The sequence below is a fragment of the Protopterus annectens genome, chromosome 6.part0 (assembly GCF_019279795.1).
Source record: "Protopterus annectens isolate FY-2018-M chromosome 6.part0, PAN1.0, whole genome shotgun sequence".
NCBI lineage: Eukaryota > Metazoa > Chordata > Ceratodontiformes > Protopteridae > Protopterus > Protopterus annectens.
Genome location: NC_056737.1, coordinates 1,147,871,577 through 1,147,891,524, shown reverse-complemented (window position 1 = coordinate 1,147,891,524; position 19,948 = coordinate 1,147,871,577). Strand labels below are relative to the sequence as shown.

General features: G+C 39.4%; 1 protein-coding gene across 2 annotated transcripts in view; it reads right to left on the bottom strand.

Moving 5' to 3' along the window:
* The window catches only part of ACVR1 (activin A receptor type 1), a 1,150,873-nt gene that overhangs the window by 438,250 nt on the left and 692,675 nt on the right, over positions 1–19,948 (bottom strand). For both annotated transcript variants that reach the window (XM_044074769.1, XM_044074770.1), the window contains 2 exons: positions 9,430–9,576; positions 8,605–8,880 (listed from right to left, as the gene is read on the bottom strand). In XM_044074769.1, coding sequence (XP_043930704.1) covers positions 8,605–8,880; positions 9,430–9,576 — 423 coding nt within the window. The remainder of the gene's footprint in view (positions 1–8,604; positions 8,881–9,429; positions 9,577–19,948) is intronic.

Here is a 19,948-nt window from a genome sequence, read left to right as displayed (position 1 = left end):
TGACCCAGGTTCAAACAATGTACCAGTGATTGAGTGGTTAAGAAAACAGCTCCTGGTAGAGTTTCCTCTGATGAAATTAGCTGAAAGTGGAATTACTTGAACTGAAATCTGCAGAAAAGTGAAGATATCTGGGTTAAAAAAGTACAGTTTTGTACCTACCATAAATGTAGATGTCCGAACAGGTTAGCATCTGCAGTCATAACAAATGGGTTGTCCTGTCGTCGGGCAGCCCTTTGGTCGGCCGGATTCCAAAGTCTGGGTCCGGCTTCGGCTGATGTCGCACTTCACCCGACGTCATCTCTGCTGGTCTTCGGGTATAAAGGCATCAGCCGACGCCATTTTCCTCAGTGTTTCTTGCCCCAGATGCCAGTTGCCCTCTTGGAAAGCTAAATTTTGGATAAATGCCAATGTTTCCAAAAAAAATAGAAGGCAAACACAAAAAATAAGCATGTATGTACATATATACAAACAAATACACCATAAGAGACTCCCCCCCAGCTAGCTAATAGGAGGGTAAATACCCTAGGAGTACCACAGAGAGGAAGGAGGGTGGGTAATCCTGACTGCAGATGCTAACCTGTTCGGACATCTACATTTATGGTAGGTACAAAACTGTACTATGTCCTTCAAGGTAGCATCTGCAGTCATAACAAATGGGTAGAATACCATAGCCAACTAGGGGTGGAGGATGAAAAATTATGGTGTAGTTAGGATCCCTTGCAGTACAGCAGTGGCAAACCCTGCTCGGGATAGAGTATAGAGGTAAATTATAATGCTTGGCAAATGTATGCACGGAGGTCCAAGTAGCCACCTCAATAATGTCCTTGGTTGCCACTCCTCGTAAGAAAGCTGTGGTAGTGGCTGTAGCCCTTGTTGAATGAGGTCTTATGTTCTGTGGAATTGGTTTTCCATGGTAGGAGTAACAGAATCTTATGCAATTTCCTATCCATTTGGAGATTGTCTGTTTGGAAATTGCTTTTCCTTCCCTTCCTGTTGCATAGGCTACTAAAAGCTGGTCAGTTTTTCTGTTACCTTTGGATCTGTCCAGGTAGTAGCGTAGCTGTCTATGTACATCCAAGGTATGCAGCAGTCTTTCCCCCTGTTCTGTGGATTGGGGAAGAAGGTAGGTAGGTGGATTGCCTGGTTTAAAGACACTCTGGATACCACCTTAGGCATAAATGTAGGATTAGTTCTCATGGAGACCCTATCTTGATGGAAGATTGGGAAGGGTTGTACTGCCATTAAGGCCTGTAGTTCCGAAACCCTCCTTGCTGAAGTAATTGCCAGTAGGAAAGCAGTTTTCCATGATAGGTGTTGAAGATCTGCTGTTGCTGCTGGTTCAAATGGAGGGAGTGTCAATTTTTCTAGCACAAAGTTCAAGTCCCATGCTGGTAATGGTGGTTTCCTAGGAGGTTTTACATTCTTGATCCCTCTGAGGAACTGCCTGAGTAGAGGATGCAAAAAGACAGGTGGATCGAAGCTATATTCTGCTGAAATAGCTGATGCATGTATCTTGATGGAGGAATAAGACAGGCCTGTATGTAGAAGCTCTGCCAAGTACTCCAGGATGTTAGCAATATCTATGTTCGACACATCTTTTCCTCTTTCAGTACTCCAAATGACAAACCTTTTCCATTTTCCTGCATAGTTCCTTCTTGTTGAAGGTCTGCGGGCTTCAAGGATAATGTCTTTAACCCTTTGGGATAGGTCTGGGTTAGTTGCTGCTATGTGATGTTCCAGGCAGTCAGTTGCAATGTTTTTAGGTTTGGGTGCATGATGTTGTAGTTGTTCTGAGTTAACATCAAAGGCATCAGGGGTATTGACCACATTCTCCCCTGAGATATGCTCCTTAGCAATGTGTACCAGTGTTGTCTTGGCCAATTCGGTGCTATCAGGATTATCCTTGGACGTTCCTCTTTGATTTTCAGTAGTACCTTGTGCATCAAAGGAAGAGGTGGAAATGCATATGCTGTCAGGCCTTTCCAACTGAAGGATAGAGAGTCCACCTTCCATGCAAGTGGGTGGCATGTCCTTGTGCAGAATTTTTTGAGCTGGTGATTGAGTGGGGATGCGAATAGGTCTATTTGTGGCATCCCCCATTTCTTTGTGATGGCCTTGAAGATGTCCGGGTGTAGCATCCATTCGTGAGCATCCGAGGTGGTTCTGCTTAACATGTCTGCTAGGGTGTTTTCTTTTCCGGCACAAACATTGCCTGTAACTGGATGTTGTAGCTCAGAGCCATATTCCAAAGGTCCAGAGTCATTCTGCATAGGGGGTATGAATGAGTGCCTCCTTGTTTGTTGATGTACCACATGACTGTGGTGTTGTCTGTCCTTATCATTAAATGGCCTTCTTTGAGGAATGGTCTGAATTTCTGTATTGCTAGTTTTACTGCCAGCATTTCTTTTTGGTTTATGTGCAGGTGCAGCTGGTCTTGAGTCCACAAACCTTGTATGCATTTGTCCAACATGTGCGCCCCCCAGCCTAGGTCTGAGGCGTCCGTTGTGATGGTTTGGCTTGCTTGAACGTTGTGGAAGGGTAAGCCTGGGTTTGACTGGCATGTTTGAGCCCACCATAGGAACTCCTGTTTCAGGCATGGGATTAGTGGGATTTCGGTTTCTAAGCTGTGCCTGTGTTGAGACCATAAATTCTTTAGGTACCACTGTAGCTTTCTCATATGCAGTCTGGCATGTGGGACCAAGATTATGCATGATGCCATGAAGCCCAAGGCCTGCAGTACTTTTCTTGCTGTTAGTTTGTTCTGCTTTGTTAATGCCAAGAAGTAAAGAGGGAGTTGTCTTTGTTTTTCTGCAGTTAGGAATGCCATTTGTTTTACTGTGTCCAAATCTGCTCCCAAGAATGTTCTTGTTTGGGATGGTATCAGTCTTGACTTTTGTAAATTGACTGTGTATCCCAGGGCTTGTAGCAAGCAAATGACTCTTTGTAGATCTGTTGTCAGCTTGCTTTTGTTGTCCGCTTGTAACAGGCAGTCGTCCAGGTATGGATAAATTTGTATTCCCTGTAGCCTGCAGTGGCGATTACTGATGCCAGGCATTTTGTAAATACTCTGGGCGCAGTAGATAAGCCAAAGGGCAATGCTGAGAATTGATAATGCTCTGATCCTGCAAGAAATCTGAGGTATCTTCTGCAATTTGGTCATATGGGGACGTGCAGGTATGCCTCCTTGAGATCTAGAGTTACCAGCCAACACTCCTTGCCCAGCATGGGAAGAAGTTGCTGTAGGGTCAGCATTTTGAATTTTGGGACAATGATGTATGTGTTTAAGATGGACAGGTCGAGAATAGGTCTCCAACTTTTCTCTTTTCTTGGTACTAGGAAGAGTCTGGAGTAGAATCCTTTGCCCTGTTCTGTTATTGGTACTCTTTCCACAGCTCTCATCTTTGTTAATTCTGCTATCTGCTTTAGAGCTTCTGTTTTTTGATTTGGAGGTAGGTTTGGCATTCCTCTTTTTACTGGTAAGGTGTGGAAGTGGAACCTGTAGCCTTGGTCTATGGTTTGCAAAATCCACTTGTCTTTTGTGATACAGTGCCAATTTTTTGAAAATAAGCTTAACTTTCCGCCTAAAGGTGCTGCTATTTGCTCCCTGGTAGGCGGTGTTAGAGCCAAGTCACTGTGATTGTCCTGTTGTAGTGGCAGTGGTTGTGTCTGTGCTTTGGTTATTGCCTTGCCACTGTCGTCCTCTGTAGGCACCTCCTCTGGATTGATTTCTGCCTCTAGAGCGTCTATTCCTGCCTCTTTGAGATTTTGAGGAATCTGGAAAGGACCAATTTTTGGCAGGCCAGTTCCTGCTAAACCTTGGTGGCTGAACCTGTAAGAAATCCTTAACTGTTTGTACAGATTTTGCCTTTTCTTCCATTTTCTTCATTACTTGCTGAGCAGGTGTACCAAATAGACTGGCCTTATCTATAGGAGCATCTAACAGCTTAGCTTTAACATGATCCGGCAAGACCTGTTCTTTCAAACATGCATGTCTTCTTATCACTGTGCCAGTCATGGCTGATCTAAATGAAGCCTCCAGTGCATCATAGCCACATTTTAAAGAATGGTTACTAACCTGTTGGATGTTACTCACCATTTCTAAAACATATTTCTTATCTAAGGAGTCATCAGAGGACAGCTTCTTAGTTAACTGATCAAGCATAAACTCTTGGTATTGGATCATATGAAACTGACAGTTTAAAGCTCTAGCTGAGAGAGTAGCAGAGGTGTAAACTTTTTTCCCCCATCTCTAAGGACCTGGATTCCCTTTCAGAAGGAGTAGGGTTTTGCTGAGGTCGAGGCTACTGCCTTAGGCCCCTGGGATATAGTCTCAGGATCTGCAAGTGGGGCCTTGTATAGGTGGTGATGAGTGTCTGGCACCCTGTAAAATCTATCTGGTTTGGCAGGGGCTGGAGGTAAAGTATCAGGAGCAGTGCAAACATCATTAAATGCGTCATCCACAACAGGCAGTACTGGAGGTATAGCTAAGGGCCTATGTTGTGGTAAGTGCAGAAAAGTCCTAAGCCTTTTTCTTGAATCTGAGAAATCTTGTCCCTGCCATTGGAATTGTTCTCTCATGGCATGTAAGGTTTCCCCAAAGGAAAATTCCTCTGGCGGAGAGGCAGATGGAATGGATTCTTCAGCATCGGAATCTTCATATGTAGACAAAGGAGCCTCTGGCTGGTCTGTAATGTCTGAATCATCCGCAGAATCATCAGAGGACACTGGCTCGGGGGGCTCTGCTCTAGATCTCTTTTCTGGTGGCTGAGAGGCCCTGTCTGGGTGAGATTGGGATCCCCTAATTAAGGATATTAAATCCTCTGCCAGAGTAAGCATTTGTGAACTAGAAGTGGGCCTGTGTGAGGGGGGCTTAACAGGCACTGATTTAACAGTTTTGGCTGCTTTAGCCCTGGCAAAGGCCTTAATAGACATGGCTGCAGGAGGCCTAGCAGCACCACGTGCTGGGGTAGAGACATCCAAAGGAATGGTGTCTGATAAATCACTAGGAACCACAGTAGTAGGTAAAACTTCTGAGGCCGATTCAACTAAGGTAGCAGGAGCCTCAGTAGTAGTAATGGATTCGGCTGAAGATTGACCGGTATTCTCGGTTTCGGCCAAAACCGAGACACTCGCGGCTTGCTTAACCGTGGTTTCAGCCGAAACCGCGGACCGCGAGTGTCGGTCTTTTTCTTTGCGTTTTTTAACAATTTGGGAAGTCGGAGGATCCGACGGCATAATGTACGCAAAATCTGAGCCGAAAAACTGTTCAGCAAACTCCGACCGACGCCTAAGCGTTCGTCGGTTGAAGGAAGCACAGGCCGAACAGGCTGCTACGTCGTGGTTTGGGCCTAAGCAAGGCAGACAGTAAGAGTGGAAATCTTTATGAGGTATTTGTTTCCCACAAGTTAAACAGTTATTGACTTTTTCTGACATCGGCTGAGGCAAGAAAGAGTCCCCAACGGGGTACTTAGCTTTTTAGAAGTCTTCGAACTAGTATTCGGTAGTAGTAATCTCTGGATCTGACCGACCGGCACTTGCGAACAGCTTCTGCTTCGGGCGCCACGCGGCAAGAAAGACTGAGGAAAATGGCGTCGGCTGATGCCTTTATACCCGAAGACCAGCAGAGATGACGTCGGGTGAAGTGCGACATCAGCCGAAGCTGGACCCAGACTTTGGAATCCGGCCGACCGAAGGGCTGCCTGACGACAGGACAACCCATTTGTTATGACTGCAGATGCTATCTTGAAGGACATCTGCATTTCTATCAATACAGAAACATGCAAGCTATGCATAAAAATGTGCACTGTATACATCGCATGCACCATGTTGCACTAGCATGGGAAGAAATTTGACAGATACAAAAAAATCTGAGTTAGCTGTACAACACAGGAATCCAACTGTCATGTCACCCTGTATCTTGGCCCTGAATTGAGATTACAGATTAACATAGGGACTGCCATTTCATGAAATAAGGTGCTATCATCACGTAGGACAACTGCAATACATTGGGCAGATGGTTGTGTTTACCTGGCTAGATGGTAAGTTAGTAGGAGACAAAATCATTTTAGTCCTTACCACCTTAGACTACATTACAGAAAATGGGTATTTACATCTAAAGGTATTATCAGCCATTGTTAAGAAATCAGACTGAGTTCACTGAATACTCGCTCCAATTTTGTCAGTAACAACACATTTGTTTCTTTTGTACCACCACACGAGAGTACTATGCTAAGCCCCAAATAATCCAGCTCCAAATTATTGATAATGACATTCAAGAAATAATCAGTCCATCATAAAGCTCAGTATAAACATATAAACATGCCCACTTATTTCATGAGTCACCTCTTATCAAATAAAGACCTTAACGTTATGGTGCTGCCCAGTGAACTCTATCTGCTAGATTACTTTTCATCGCTTTTGCAAACATCTGCTTCTAGCTTGACCCAAAGATTCAGGCAAGCAGTGTGATCAGGAAAAAAACAATGCATGACTCATCTAAAGTTTTTTCCCCCTTTCTGAATAAGTGTTTCCCATTTAAAATGGCAGTGGATAAAAACAAATGGGATTCTAAAGACACCAACAGCCTTCCAACCGCTACTTAAGCGATGACTTATGACTGCACGTAGGTACATCAGGATTTAACTATGGTTCGGTAAGGTTTGATCATGAGGGCTTTGCCATCATGATTAAACAAAGCCAAACATGGATAAAATGCTGACATACCCACACACAATCATGGGTTATTGTCTTTATTCAATGACATTATTTAAAAAGGAATCGCTTACCTTTTTTAAATAATGTACTTGTATAACAGCACTTCAGACTTGCTGCCCGTTCTTCTTTGTTTACTGATGCACAGTACATGTGCATGGGACTTGTTTTCCCCCAGATGCATAGTACATCTGTGCAGCAGAATCACCAGAGAAAAGAGAATGTTTGCCGTTTTTTTTTTTTTTTTTTTTTTTTAAGATTAGATTTTATGAAGGACTGCACAGAAATGCAAGGAAAATCAAGTACATTTCTGTTTCTTTAGAACACACCTGATTTTTTTGTATGCTGCTGTCCCGCAGCCTATAGCAATAGAAAGTCTGGCTACACAATGGTATGTCAGCAGACTGGCTGTTTTCTGTTGGTATACGTCCGATTTACAGAGGGCACGCAGTTGGGCTGTCCACTCAGTCTGCTCATTTCTGAGCAGTAATGACCAGTGATTGTATAACTAATTAACTTCAATGCTGCCACAACCTAAAGAAACACACTAAAAAGTAATGCCAACCCTAGATTTGGCAGAACTGACAATTTCAGCAGAATACGAACAAGTTGCTTTCACCTGCTGCAACAAGAATTACCAAATTTTACCAAGTTCTGCATTTTAAAAAATGAGTTCATACACCGACAAAGCTGCAGTTCTTTGACTTTCTAAATGCAATCAGTAAAAATTATGTCCCTGCCTTCCTCCCAACCCTTAAGGATTTAAGGTCAATTTTTCTTTACAGATTCAACAGCAAATGTAAAGGAATTTTTTTTTGCAAAAATAGGTTAATTGTGAAAAGATGTTAACAAAATAAACAGTTTTTCTCTTGATGAGAACATCTAAACAGTTGAAATTATTTTAACAGAGTGTGCAAGCTCCATGTTCTAAGAACTTCAAATGTTTTGTAAAATCTGTTTGAAAAATCAAATATTTACTGATAGACCTCTCCATGTCTTTAGTAATACTATCCTTTGTTAACTTTTTCAGTTTGTTTTCTTTAATCTTTGTTGTACTGTTATTTGGGTGCAAACTCCTGAGATAATCCTGAAACAGGTTTATGTGGATCAGTGCCAGTCCACATATTCAGAAATAAACAAACTCTGTTACATTTGCCTTTATGTCAAATCAGGGCAGGTAATAATGTCCTGCACCTAAAACTATTAACTGTAAATAAAAAATAAAAGGCACTGCAATCTAATGACTAAAGCAAAGGCAAGCATTAAACAGACAGGAGAAGACAAGCCATAATCCCAAGGAAGAGGTTTGCTTAATGGGTAAGGTGTTTACTTACAGACACAAGGTGCAGGTTAGATTCTCATATGGGGTATTTAGCTAGGCTTAAAAATGCCCACAACGGTAGTTAGCCAAATGCTAATCTATGAACCTACGAAACTATAGGACATTAAATCAGGTTTAACATTTCTTCCTCTATACACAAGTTCTCTATTTGGATAACAGAGTCCTGACAAAAAGGCAAATGTCCTGACATTTTAGGACAAAAAAAGTTTTCTAATGTTCCTCTCACTATTGCACAAAACAATTATTTGTTCTCTGAAAAGTAGCGGTAGAAACACAAATTCTGCAAAACTAAGCATTTATTTTGGCAATGAAGTGACTTTCAGTTCTTTGTCCCAGTTGCATTTTTGCTCCCTATATGGGCATCTGAGAAAATGGCAACCGTACATTAAAACAAGTCTTCTGTCCTCTCTGTGCTTCGGTACCCACTGCTGTAACAAAGTGAATCAAGACCAAACAACAACAGTAATCTGCTGGGGAATACTCCTAGAAAATGTAATACTTAACAGTTCGATTAAAACATTAAATGAGGTTATGGAGTTTGTTGTAGTTACCTAAGTCTGCGATGCAACACTGGCCGTTCTTCTTAACAAGGACATTCTTGCTCTTCAAGTCTCGATGTGCGATCGCAGGCTTTCCTTGTGTGCCAAATATCTCTACATGCAAGTGAGACAGACCACTTGATATGGACAAAACTATGCGCAAGCATCCCACTGTGTCCAGAGTGGTGAGTTGTAAGTAGTCATAAAGAGACCCCAGTTCATGGTAATGTGTGATTAGCCAGAGCTGTGTGCTGGAGTTCCTGGACGTCATGTCTGAGGCAATGAAACCTACACACAAGCAAACACACAGTAGAGTAAATAATCTGAAATATTTTTTAGCAATTAAAAAAATGATGTTTAAAACTGCAACCATATGGCAAAACAAATACATGGATAAATTAACCATTTAAACCCATAATGTTCTTCATTACAGAACACACTCATACTGGGCACTGGCAAACAAACTTGGAGTTTTCTTTGTCTTAAAGGCATTTGTTATTCTTCAGAAAGTCTACATTATATTATCAGGCAGCGAGTCTAAAAAGTAGTACTGAAGCATTTAAAGTCGAAATGGAAAGACAGATAACGAAAACTTAAAGGAATGTTTCATTTTGAAAACAAAAACTAACATGAATAATTCAATTTTTAAAATAAAATTTAATAAATCTTTTACTGAATGCGGAATCCCTTAAATTATAATATGCAATGACTGTTTGCCGAAGTCTTATTACGACAGGCATATGCTTGGTCGAAATACCACTGGAGAGCTACTGTAACATTAAAATACCCGTACATTTTGAAAAGGTATCACAGCACCATTCATATGTAAATGAGTACCTAAAATGTTTTCATGCCTTAGCAGTACAGTGTTGTAGATTTCAGTTTCTCTGAACCACGACTTTTCATCTCGGGATGAAAAAATCTTGACAGCAACACATTCACCTTGCCACTGTCCTCTCCAGACTTCTCCATATCGTCCTTTTCCTAGGAGGAAAAACATTTGAAAAAAGTTAACATATGAAACAGACATCAAAATACTAGCACTTTACTTGAGCCGTTTATGTTGCTGAGTCCAGTGATAATAGAGAATGCAGGAATGAAATATTGTATTTGCATGACGGTTGAAGTGTTACGGCATAAGTGTAGTCGTACACATGCACACTGCTGTCATAACATTTAAAATCACCGTCACAAAGACACTATTTTAGCCCAGTGTTGTCCATGGTCACCAGTCTCAGTGAACAATTCTTTATTTAATAAACTTTACTAAGTGAAATATTAGAACTGCAGGTAGGTAATGATTGATTTGCTGGTACTGTGATCCTGGTTCCCAGTGTGAAGGCTGGTAAAAGTATAAGACCCCCCAACACACACATACACACAAAATCAAAAAGGTAATACAAGTGCCCCCCATTGCATTTGTTTAGCTTGTGGAAGTTGTTGTAGTTCAGGCTCTTTACTCACTACCACAAGGAATATGAAATGTCCTATGTAATGGCACTCCAGTTTGCAGAAGAGTCCATACATGTACCACTCTATTAAAACTGTTGATATCCCATAACACTTCTTAAATCACAGAAAACATTAAAGGACTAAGCATATCTCTCAACTACCCAGATTAAAACATTAAAGGACTAAGCATACCTCTCAACTACCCAGATTTTTGCCTCACATTTTTGTTATGTTCTTCATAAATTTTGTTTTTCTTGCAAATCACTGGTAACTGAAGACAGAAAAAAATGACAGACATTAGGGTTTCAGACCTCATACCTTTCAGGAAATCCATGTTAATGCAAAACATGTTATTCCATCAGTTTTTAAATTTGTAAGAGCAATATTTAAAGATTGTCCCTATTTTGGGGGCTTTGTCCCCACACTATTTATGGCTTTGTTCAGATTTCTTGCTCTAAGAGGTTGAGAGGCATGGGTCTAAGTGATCATGGAGAACACTGGACTGAGCATAACTCACATTTGTATTCATAAATGCAAGATGCGCATAGTCCAGTGTCCTCCATTATTGCCCTGAGTCCTTGGCTTTCACTTCTAAACTCAGTCTCTCATGGCAGCTCCTCTATCCTTCCCAGTCTACCTCTGTACATCCTTATTACCAAGTGCCTACCCCACACTTTCCTGGCTTAAGTAGATATTTCCAAAATGAAGGGACCAGCACTCAAAGGCAACAGATAAAAATAATTTTATTAGATTGTATAAACAACCTAATTTAGGTGCACAAACCGGTTTCGGCTATCATTGCCTTTCTCAATGTGACTTATCCAAGAAATGTAAATTCAAACCATGATGCATCCAGCTACTTAATTTATACTCACTTCTTAAAGTGGTATAATCCTTATTCATTTAGTGATTCTTGCTACTAACTAATCATAGTACGACCATCCTAAACAAATAGATTCACCAAAAATGACAGATTTATACAATAATGTATAATGCAAATATTAATAAATCCGTAAACATTTAAATTATAGTCATTAACATTGTGAAATCTATTTCAAGCAGCTAATAATTAATGTTTTGGAAAACCATATTATTATTTGTAGTAGATTGGGAATATTGGGTGTATGTCCTGACTAACAGTTATGTACCTATTCTAAAGAGTAGTTGGATACCAGGAATTGTTTGGATTATTATAAAAAATGGAGAAATTTATTTGATACGTCTGGGATTCAATATCAGATTAACTCAATATGGTTCTAGTACGGATGTAGCATACCTAGCATTTATCCTTCATGTACATGATATTCATTAAGTCCAGGTTTAAAGAGGGCCCCAAGTGTGGTAATCCATCTTTGTTCCATGTTATTAAGTTTGCTGTGCCACCCCATTTTGAAGTTTCTATGTAATTGTATTCTGTCAATGATGATGAACTGAAACGAAGCTGTTCTATGTTGTCTAGTGTGTTTATATAAGGCATTGGTTATCCTCCTATTCCTAATGGAACTAAGGTGCTCGCTGATTCCAATCCTCATTGGCCTAGACGTCTAGCCTACATAGAAAGCAGAGCATGAGCATTGCGCCAGATATATCACCCAATCTGAACTGCAGTTGCCAAAGATTTTGATATTAAAAATTTTGGATGTATTTTTGCTGGTAAATTCTTTAGTTTTCCAGATATGTTGGCATAAACTGCAGTGTCCACATGGGTAACAACCAACAAGTGTGTCTCCAAACAATGTAGTCTGATGTTTGATACCAGGAATATGGCGTTTGTAATGTGCAAAATTGGACTGGATGGTCCGTCCTCTCCAATAGGAAAATGAACAGCTTCCAGGGAGAATATCTCGAAGAAATGAGTTGGACTGTAATGTACCCCAATGTTTGTCAACAATTTGTCTGAACCATTTGGTGTTATTACCATATGTAGTGACCAGCCTAATCGGTTGCTTGGCTGACTGAAGCCCTGCTGTAGATCTATTATATTTAAGCAAATCGTCACGACTTTTTTTGTCAATTTGTGCAGCTGTTTGAGTCGATTTATGTTATATCCTCTGTCTACAAATCTGGCGGTTAATTCAGTTGTTCTTTTGGAATATTCTGTATTAGATGAACAAATCCTTTTGAGGCGCATATATTGTGATTTAGGGATGTTGGTAATGATGTGGCGGGGATGAGAACTTGTTGCATGCAGAATCGTGTTGTACTCCGGAAACTTTCGATATATTGTTGTCGATAGAGTATGATCCGCAAGTCTGTTAACTAAAACATCCAAGAACACAATTTCTGTATATCCAATATTGATCGTAAATTCTATATCCAATGGGTTTTTGTTGAGATATGCCACGAACTTGGTAAGAACATCCTTGCTACCCCGCCACACCAACCAGCAGTCATCTAAATACCTCTGCCATATGTCCATATATTCCAAATAGATGTTTCGCTCACTGTCATAAATGAAATGCAGTTCAAAATATCCCATGAAAAGATCGGCATAAATGGGAGCAAAAGAAGCTCCCATTGCTGTACCCTTAATTTGCCAATAGGGAATCCCTTCGAAATAGAAGATGTTTTTTTGTAAAACAAACTTGGTTAGTTGAATAAGAAAGTTGTTAAATCCTGTTGGATATAATTTTGATTCTGTTAGCCAATATCTTACAGCCTGAATGCCAGCTTGATGTGGGATACTTGTATATAGTGATGTTACATCTAACGTGCACAAAAGCCAATTTTCCTCCAATTGGGAATCTTCAATAATGTTCAGGAATTGTGTGGTGTCTTGAATCCGGGATCTTACCATGGACAATAGTGGTTTAAGATATTCGGTTAGAAAAGCAGATAAGGGCTCAGTTAAAGACCCATGACCTGACACTATGGGTCTCCCAGGAGGGTTATTTAAATCCTTATGTGTCTTGGGTATTAAATGCAGATATTGGGGCATGGGTTCTTGAACTTTGAGTTGGCTGGCCACTTGTGATGTAATGATTTCTTCTTCTTCCGCTAAATCAAGAAATGAATCTATTTCTGATTTGAAATTGGAAGTTGGATCTATTATCATCTTAATGTAAAATCTAGTGTCAGATAGCTGTTTCATGGCCTCTGCCTTGTATTTGGTATAGTCCATGACAACAATGCCCCCACCTTTATCTGCATTAGTAATCACAATATTTTTGTTTTGTTGTAGTTGCCTTAACGCTTCACGTTCTTGTTGATTTAAATTGTTCCAAAAACTGTCCATATTTTTTGAAAAATGTAAATCCCTTAATACACATTCCTTGAATGTGGATACATATTTATCCATTGGAGGCATAAATGAAGATTTGCCAAATTTAAAACCTGTAGATCTTTGAGAATTAGTAGTGTCTGAAAAAAATAACTTTAGGTTAAGGTTTCTACAAAAATTATTAATATCTTCTACAAATGAGTGTTCAGACACTGGTGCTGTGGGTACAAAATTTAGTCCTTTATTAAGTACATTGTATTGACATTCTGTTAATATAACTGATGAAATGTTTAGGACATTATTTATTGTGTTGTGATTTGTTTGAGAAGTGTCTGTAGACTGGTTGTACCTCTTTCTGTATTCATGCTTGTGCTTCCTGCCTCCTCTACGTTTCTGACTCCTAAAGGGATGGACTGTTTTCTTTTAGCCACTGGGGACGCCTGGTTGGAGGAAACATCTCCTTCTGTAGTGGATGAATAGTCATCATCCGTGGTGACCTGATTTCTATTGTCTTGTTTTTTTAAAATGGGTCTAGGTCGCTTCCTACCCCTAGAAGGTTTGTATGTATCATCATTGAATCTCACATTTTTATTGGTGACAAAAGGTATGCCTTGTTCGTAATCCCCTAAGTCCCGATTAAATTTGTGTAATTTCCTTTTCTTGAGATCTGTTTCAATATTCTCTAATTCCTTAGATAATTGTGTTAACTGGTCTTGGTAATGACTAGTCTCAGAAAAAATTTCAACTTCAGAACAGGTTTTCTGTAATTCTGGAGTAAGGGTCTCAATATTTCTTTCATAATACTTGATAAGGCAATCTATGAGTAGCATTGATGCCTGATGTTGTGCCATAGCCCAATCTTGCCTTAATTCTTGGTCTATATTAGAAACAAGAGGTTGTAACTTAATACGGAGCCCTCTTGGAGTTATGTCCTTAATTTTGTATGCTTTAAATGATTTCAAATGCCAAATATTAGTTCTAAAAGCTTTCATTTGTCGTTGTAACTTAGTAAAGACTTGTATACATTTGTCCTTTGAAATATTATAGCTCTCATTCATAGGTGTATGGCCCAAATTGAGCCCAAAAACTTCTAAATTGTCCTTATCTGCAGACAGGCCTTTTAAAATATCATTTAAATCCATGTTTTGTATGATGATGTCCAAATTGCACTAATAATCCAAATGATATATATATATTTTAATATATGTTTTGGATGTATCCGAGAATATTTGTAAAATTTTTTATGTTTATTGTCATTAAACCCGACCAGATTATTGTTGAATTTTTTCAATTATTTATTTTTCTTGGTGCAATATACACCATGTGGTTGGGCTCAACCAACCAACACTGGTAAAAGAATTATTGATTTTAATCTCCTTACAATAAAGAAAACAGTCCATCCCTTTAGGAGTCAGAAACGTAGAGGAGGCAGGAAGCACAAGCATGAATACAGAAAGAGGTACAACCAGTCTATAGACACTTCTCAAACAAATCACAACACAATAAATAATGTCCTAAACATTTAATCAGTTATATTAACAGAATGTCAATACAATGTACTTAATAAAGGACTACATTTTGTACCCACAGCACCAGTGTCTGAACACTCATTTGTAGAAGATATTAATAATTTTTGTAGAAACCTTAACCTAAAGTTATTTTTTTCAGACACTAATTCTCAAAGATCTACAGGTTTTAAATTTGGCAAATCTTCATTTATGCCTCCAATGGATAAATATGTATCCACATTCAAGGAATGTGTATTAAGGGATTTACATTTTTCAAAAAATATGGACAGTTTTCGGAACAATTTAAATCAACAAGAACGTGAAGCGTTAAGGCAACTACAACAAAACAAAAATATTGTGATTACTAATGCAGATAAAGGTGGGGGCATTGTTATCATGGACTATACCAAATACAAGGCAGAGGCCATGAAACAGCTACCTGACACTAGATTTTACATTAAGATGATAATAGATCCAACTTCCAATTTCAAATCAGAAATAGATTCATTTCTTGATTTAGCGGAAGAAGAAGAAATCATTACATCACAAGTGGCCAGCCAACTCAAAGTTCAAGAACCCATGCCCCAATATCTGCATTTAATACCCAAGACACATAAGGATTTAAATAACCCTCCTGGGAGACCCATAGTGTCAGGTCATGGGTCTTTAACTGAGCCCTTATCTGCTTTTCTAACCGAATATCTTAAACCACTATTGTCCATGGTAAGATCCCGGATTCAAGACACCACACAATTCCTGAACATTATTGAAGATTCCCAATTGGAGGAAAATTGGCTTTTGTGCACGTTAGATGTAACATCACTATATACAAGTATCCCACATCAAGCTGGCATTCAGGCTGTAAGATATTGGCTAACAGAATCAAAATTATATCCAACAGGATTTAACAACTTTCTTATTCAACTAACCAAGTTTGTTTTACAAAAAAACATCTTCTATTTCGAAGGGATTCCCTATTGGCAAATTAAGGGTACAGCAATGGGAGCTTTTTGCTCCCATTTATGCCGATCTTTTCATGGGATATTTTGAACTGCATTTCATTTATGACAGTGAGCGAAACATCTATTTGGAATATATGGACATATGGCAGAGGTATTTAGATGACTGCTGGTTGGTGTGGCAGGGTAGCAAGGATGTTCTTACCAAGTTCGTGGCATATCTCAACAAAAACCCATTGGATATAGAATTTACGATCAATATTGGATATACAGAAATTGTGTTCTTGGATGTTTTAGTTAACAGACTTGCGGATCATACTCTATCGACAACAATATATCGAAAGTTTCCGGAGTACAACACGATTCTGCATGCAACAAGTTCTCATCCCCGCCACATCATTACCAACATCCCTAAATCACAATACATGCGCCTCAAAAGGATTTGTTCATCTAATACAGAATATTCCAAAAGAACAACTGAATTAACCGCCAGATTTGTAGACAGAGGATATAACATAAATCGACTCAATCAAACAGCTGCACAAATTGACAAAAAAAGTCGTGACGATTTACTTAAATATAATAGATCTACAGCAGGGCTTCAGTCAGCCAAGCAACCGATTAGGCTGGTCACTACATATGGTAATAACACCAAATGGTTCAGACAAATTGTTGACAAACATTGGGGTACATTACAGTCCAACTCATTTCTTCGAGATATTCTCCCTGGAAGCGGTTCATTTTCCTATCGGAGAGGACGGACCATCCAGTCCAATTTTGCACATTACAAACGCCATATTCCTGGTATCAAACATCAGACTACATTGTTTGGATACACACTTGTTGGTTGTTACCCATGTGGACACTGCAGTTTATGCCAACATATCTGGAAAACCAAAGAATTTACCAGCAAAAATACATCAAAAATTTTTAATATCAAAATCTTTGGCAACTGCAGTTCAGATTGGGTGATATATCTGGCGCAATGCTCGTGGCTCTGCTTTCTATGTAGGCCAGACGTCTAGGCCAATGAGGATTAGAATCAGCGAGCACCTTAGTTCCATTAGGAATAGGCGGATAACCAATGCCTTATATAAACACACTAGACAACATACAACAGCTTCGTTTCAGTTCATCATCATTGACAGAATACAATTACACAGAAACTTCAAAATGGGGTGGCACAGCAAACTTAATAACATGGAACAAAGATGGATCACCACACTTGGGGCCCTCTTTAAACCTGGACTTAATGAATATCATGTACATGAAGGATAAATGCCAGGTATGCTACATCCATACTAGAACCATATTGAGTTAATCTGATATTGAATCCCAGACATATCAAATAATTTCTCCATTTTTATAATAATCCAAACAACAATGCCTGGTATCCAACTATTCTTTAGAATAGGTACATAACTGTTAGTCAGGACATACACCCAATATTCCCAATCTACTATAAATAATAATATGGTTTTCCAAAACATTAATTATTAGCTGCTTGAAATAGATTTCACAATGTTAATGACTATATTTTAAATGTTTACGGATTTATTAATATTTGCATTATACATTATTGTATAAATCTGTCATTTTTGGTGAATCTATTTGTTTAGGATGGTCGTACTATGATTAGTTAGTAGCAAGAATCACTAAATGAATAAGGATTATACCACTTTAAGAAGTGAGTATAAATTAAGTAGCTGGATGCATCATGGTTTGAATTTACATTTCTTGGATAAGTCACATTGAGAAAGGCAATGATAGCCGAAACCGGTTTGTGCACCTAAATTAGGTTGTTTATACAATCTAATAAAATTATTTTTATCTGTTGCCTTTGAGTGCTGGTCCCTTCATTTTGGATTCATTACTGTGGTTTGGACCGTGCACCACCAGTCCCACGTGCGTGCCTTGTTGGTTTAAGTAGATATTTATCAAAAGCCAGAAATCTGACTTAAAATCGGTATCAAGGAGCCATAACCACAACATTAACAGAAGCTTAATGGGTGGGTGGGTGGGGGGGGGGTGAACAATAAAAGAAAGACAAAACATTGAACACAATGATCCCAATACATCAGGATTCCTCCTACTCAAGAAAACATGCTTAATTAATGTTGCATTACAGTAACTACAAAGACAACAATAAAGCTCATTGGAGACTCGTGCCTTTGTGTATGTGATATAGGTCAGTACTAAACATGGATGTGCTGCATGAGTTTTTAGTTGAAATGAGGCAGAAGAAATGATGGAATGTTATCAGGTGAAAAGACAGTAATGGAGCTACAAAAGTTAACTAAAACACACCTTACCAAATATTGACACCCTGATTTTCTTTTGGTGGTCAGTACTATATTTAATTTTTTTTAGACTGATATTGTTTTGTTGTATGCCTACTAAACATGGGTCATGCTAAAAAAGGTTCTTAGGCCAATGTACTCAACTGAATTAACACATGTAAAATGGAATAAATGAATGAATGAATAAGAAAATACCCAAACAAACAAAATTCAGTATACTAGAATTCAAGCAAGCTATATTCAAGCCTTCCAAACCCCCACGTACAACACAACAGCTCTGTAGATGTAGTACATCAAAAGAGATATATCACAGCAACCTGCCTACAGTGTTAATTCATCTTTCTTTGTACCATAGTTGACCAAATGGCACTTAAAAAAGTAAGTTATTTTTATAAGGAATGAAAGGCGCCCAGAAACAAGGATAAGTTTTTGGGAGAGTGGAACACTAATGTAGGTAAGGGTTTTGGAGATGACAGGAATATCTTCAATCCCAAAATGTAAAAAAAAGTTAGTTACAAGTTTTCTCTTGCTGTCCTGAATATTTCTGACACTCTCCTCTTATCTACAAATTGCTTTGTTAGTCAAATCATTCTCCACAAGAAAATTCCTTCTTAATGCCCTACTTAAATATAATCAGTCTTATAGGTTCATAGGTAGGTACTAGGCTATCTGCCCGAGGGCATTTATAAGCCTAGCCAGAGTGTGTAGGCTTTCACCGCCCCATTGATTAATTAACTGATCCTCTTGTCAAGCAGAGCCAATGAAGTGATCCCAGGGGTGTATTTTCTGTTACCCATCCACTCAAGGTTTCTCTTGAAGAGTGTTAGTGAGGGGCTCTGCCTGATGTAATTTGGAATTTTGTTACAAAGCATGGGGAGTCTCTGTGACAGGAATCTATCCCTCCAGCATGTTCTATTTATTGTTGTGGCGAGGTTTAGCTCACTAGAACACGTGGCTCGTAGTGACTTGGATTTCTTTAGGTGGAGCATGTCCATCAATTCTGAGTTGGACATGGCTTTGTAAGTCAGGCAGAGATCACCTCTGAGTAAACGATATGCCACGGAGTACAGCCGGAGTTTTTTCATTTGGGCTGCATAGGACATATGTTTGAGACCAGTAATCCTCTTGGTGAGGTACTTTTGTGGTCTTTCCAGCTGTTGGACGTGTCTTGTGAGGTACATCCCAAATGAGGCATTGTACTCTATGATGAGTCTAATGAGTGATGAGTAGAGGGGCACTATAACCTCTTTATTTCTAGATATGAACCCTTTAGTAATTAGATGGGACACAGAAGAATTTCCTAACTACTTTGGCAATATGATTGTCAAAGGAGAGATTACTATCTACCTGGGTCCCCAGATCTCTTATTACCTCTTCTGTATTAAGGCGGCTGCCACCTATGTAGTAATTCGTGGGTGTTTTGTTTTTCCCAAACGGGATGACTATGCATTTTTTGGCATTTAGCTTGAGACCATGACTTTGACATCAGGTGTCCACCTCAGTAAGGCCCTTTTGGAGGATGTCCATGTCAGCCGGAGAGTCAATGATGGCTCCCAGTTTGCAGTCATTGACAAACTTGGTTAGCCATAGTCCTCCTCTGTTTGCCTGTACTTCTGAGAAGTATATGCTGAACAGTAGGGGTCCCAGGACCGAGCCTTGTGGGACACCACTTGAGAATGATTTAGAGTTGGACCTGGGGCCCGCTATTTTTACCGTGTGAGTTCTGTCTGTAAGCCAGATGGCAACCCATCTCGTGACGTAGGGGTTTATGTTCAGGCTGGTGAGTTTTTCTGTAATACCTGAGTGGGGAATGGTGTTGAAAGCCTTGGCGAGGTCAAGGTAGGCTGTGTGAACCACCTTTCCCTCGTCTATGGCCTTGGTGACTGTCTCGAGGAAGTCAACCAGGTTTAGTAAGCA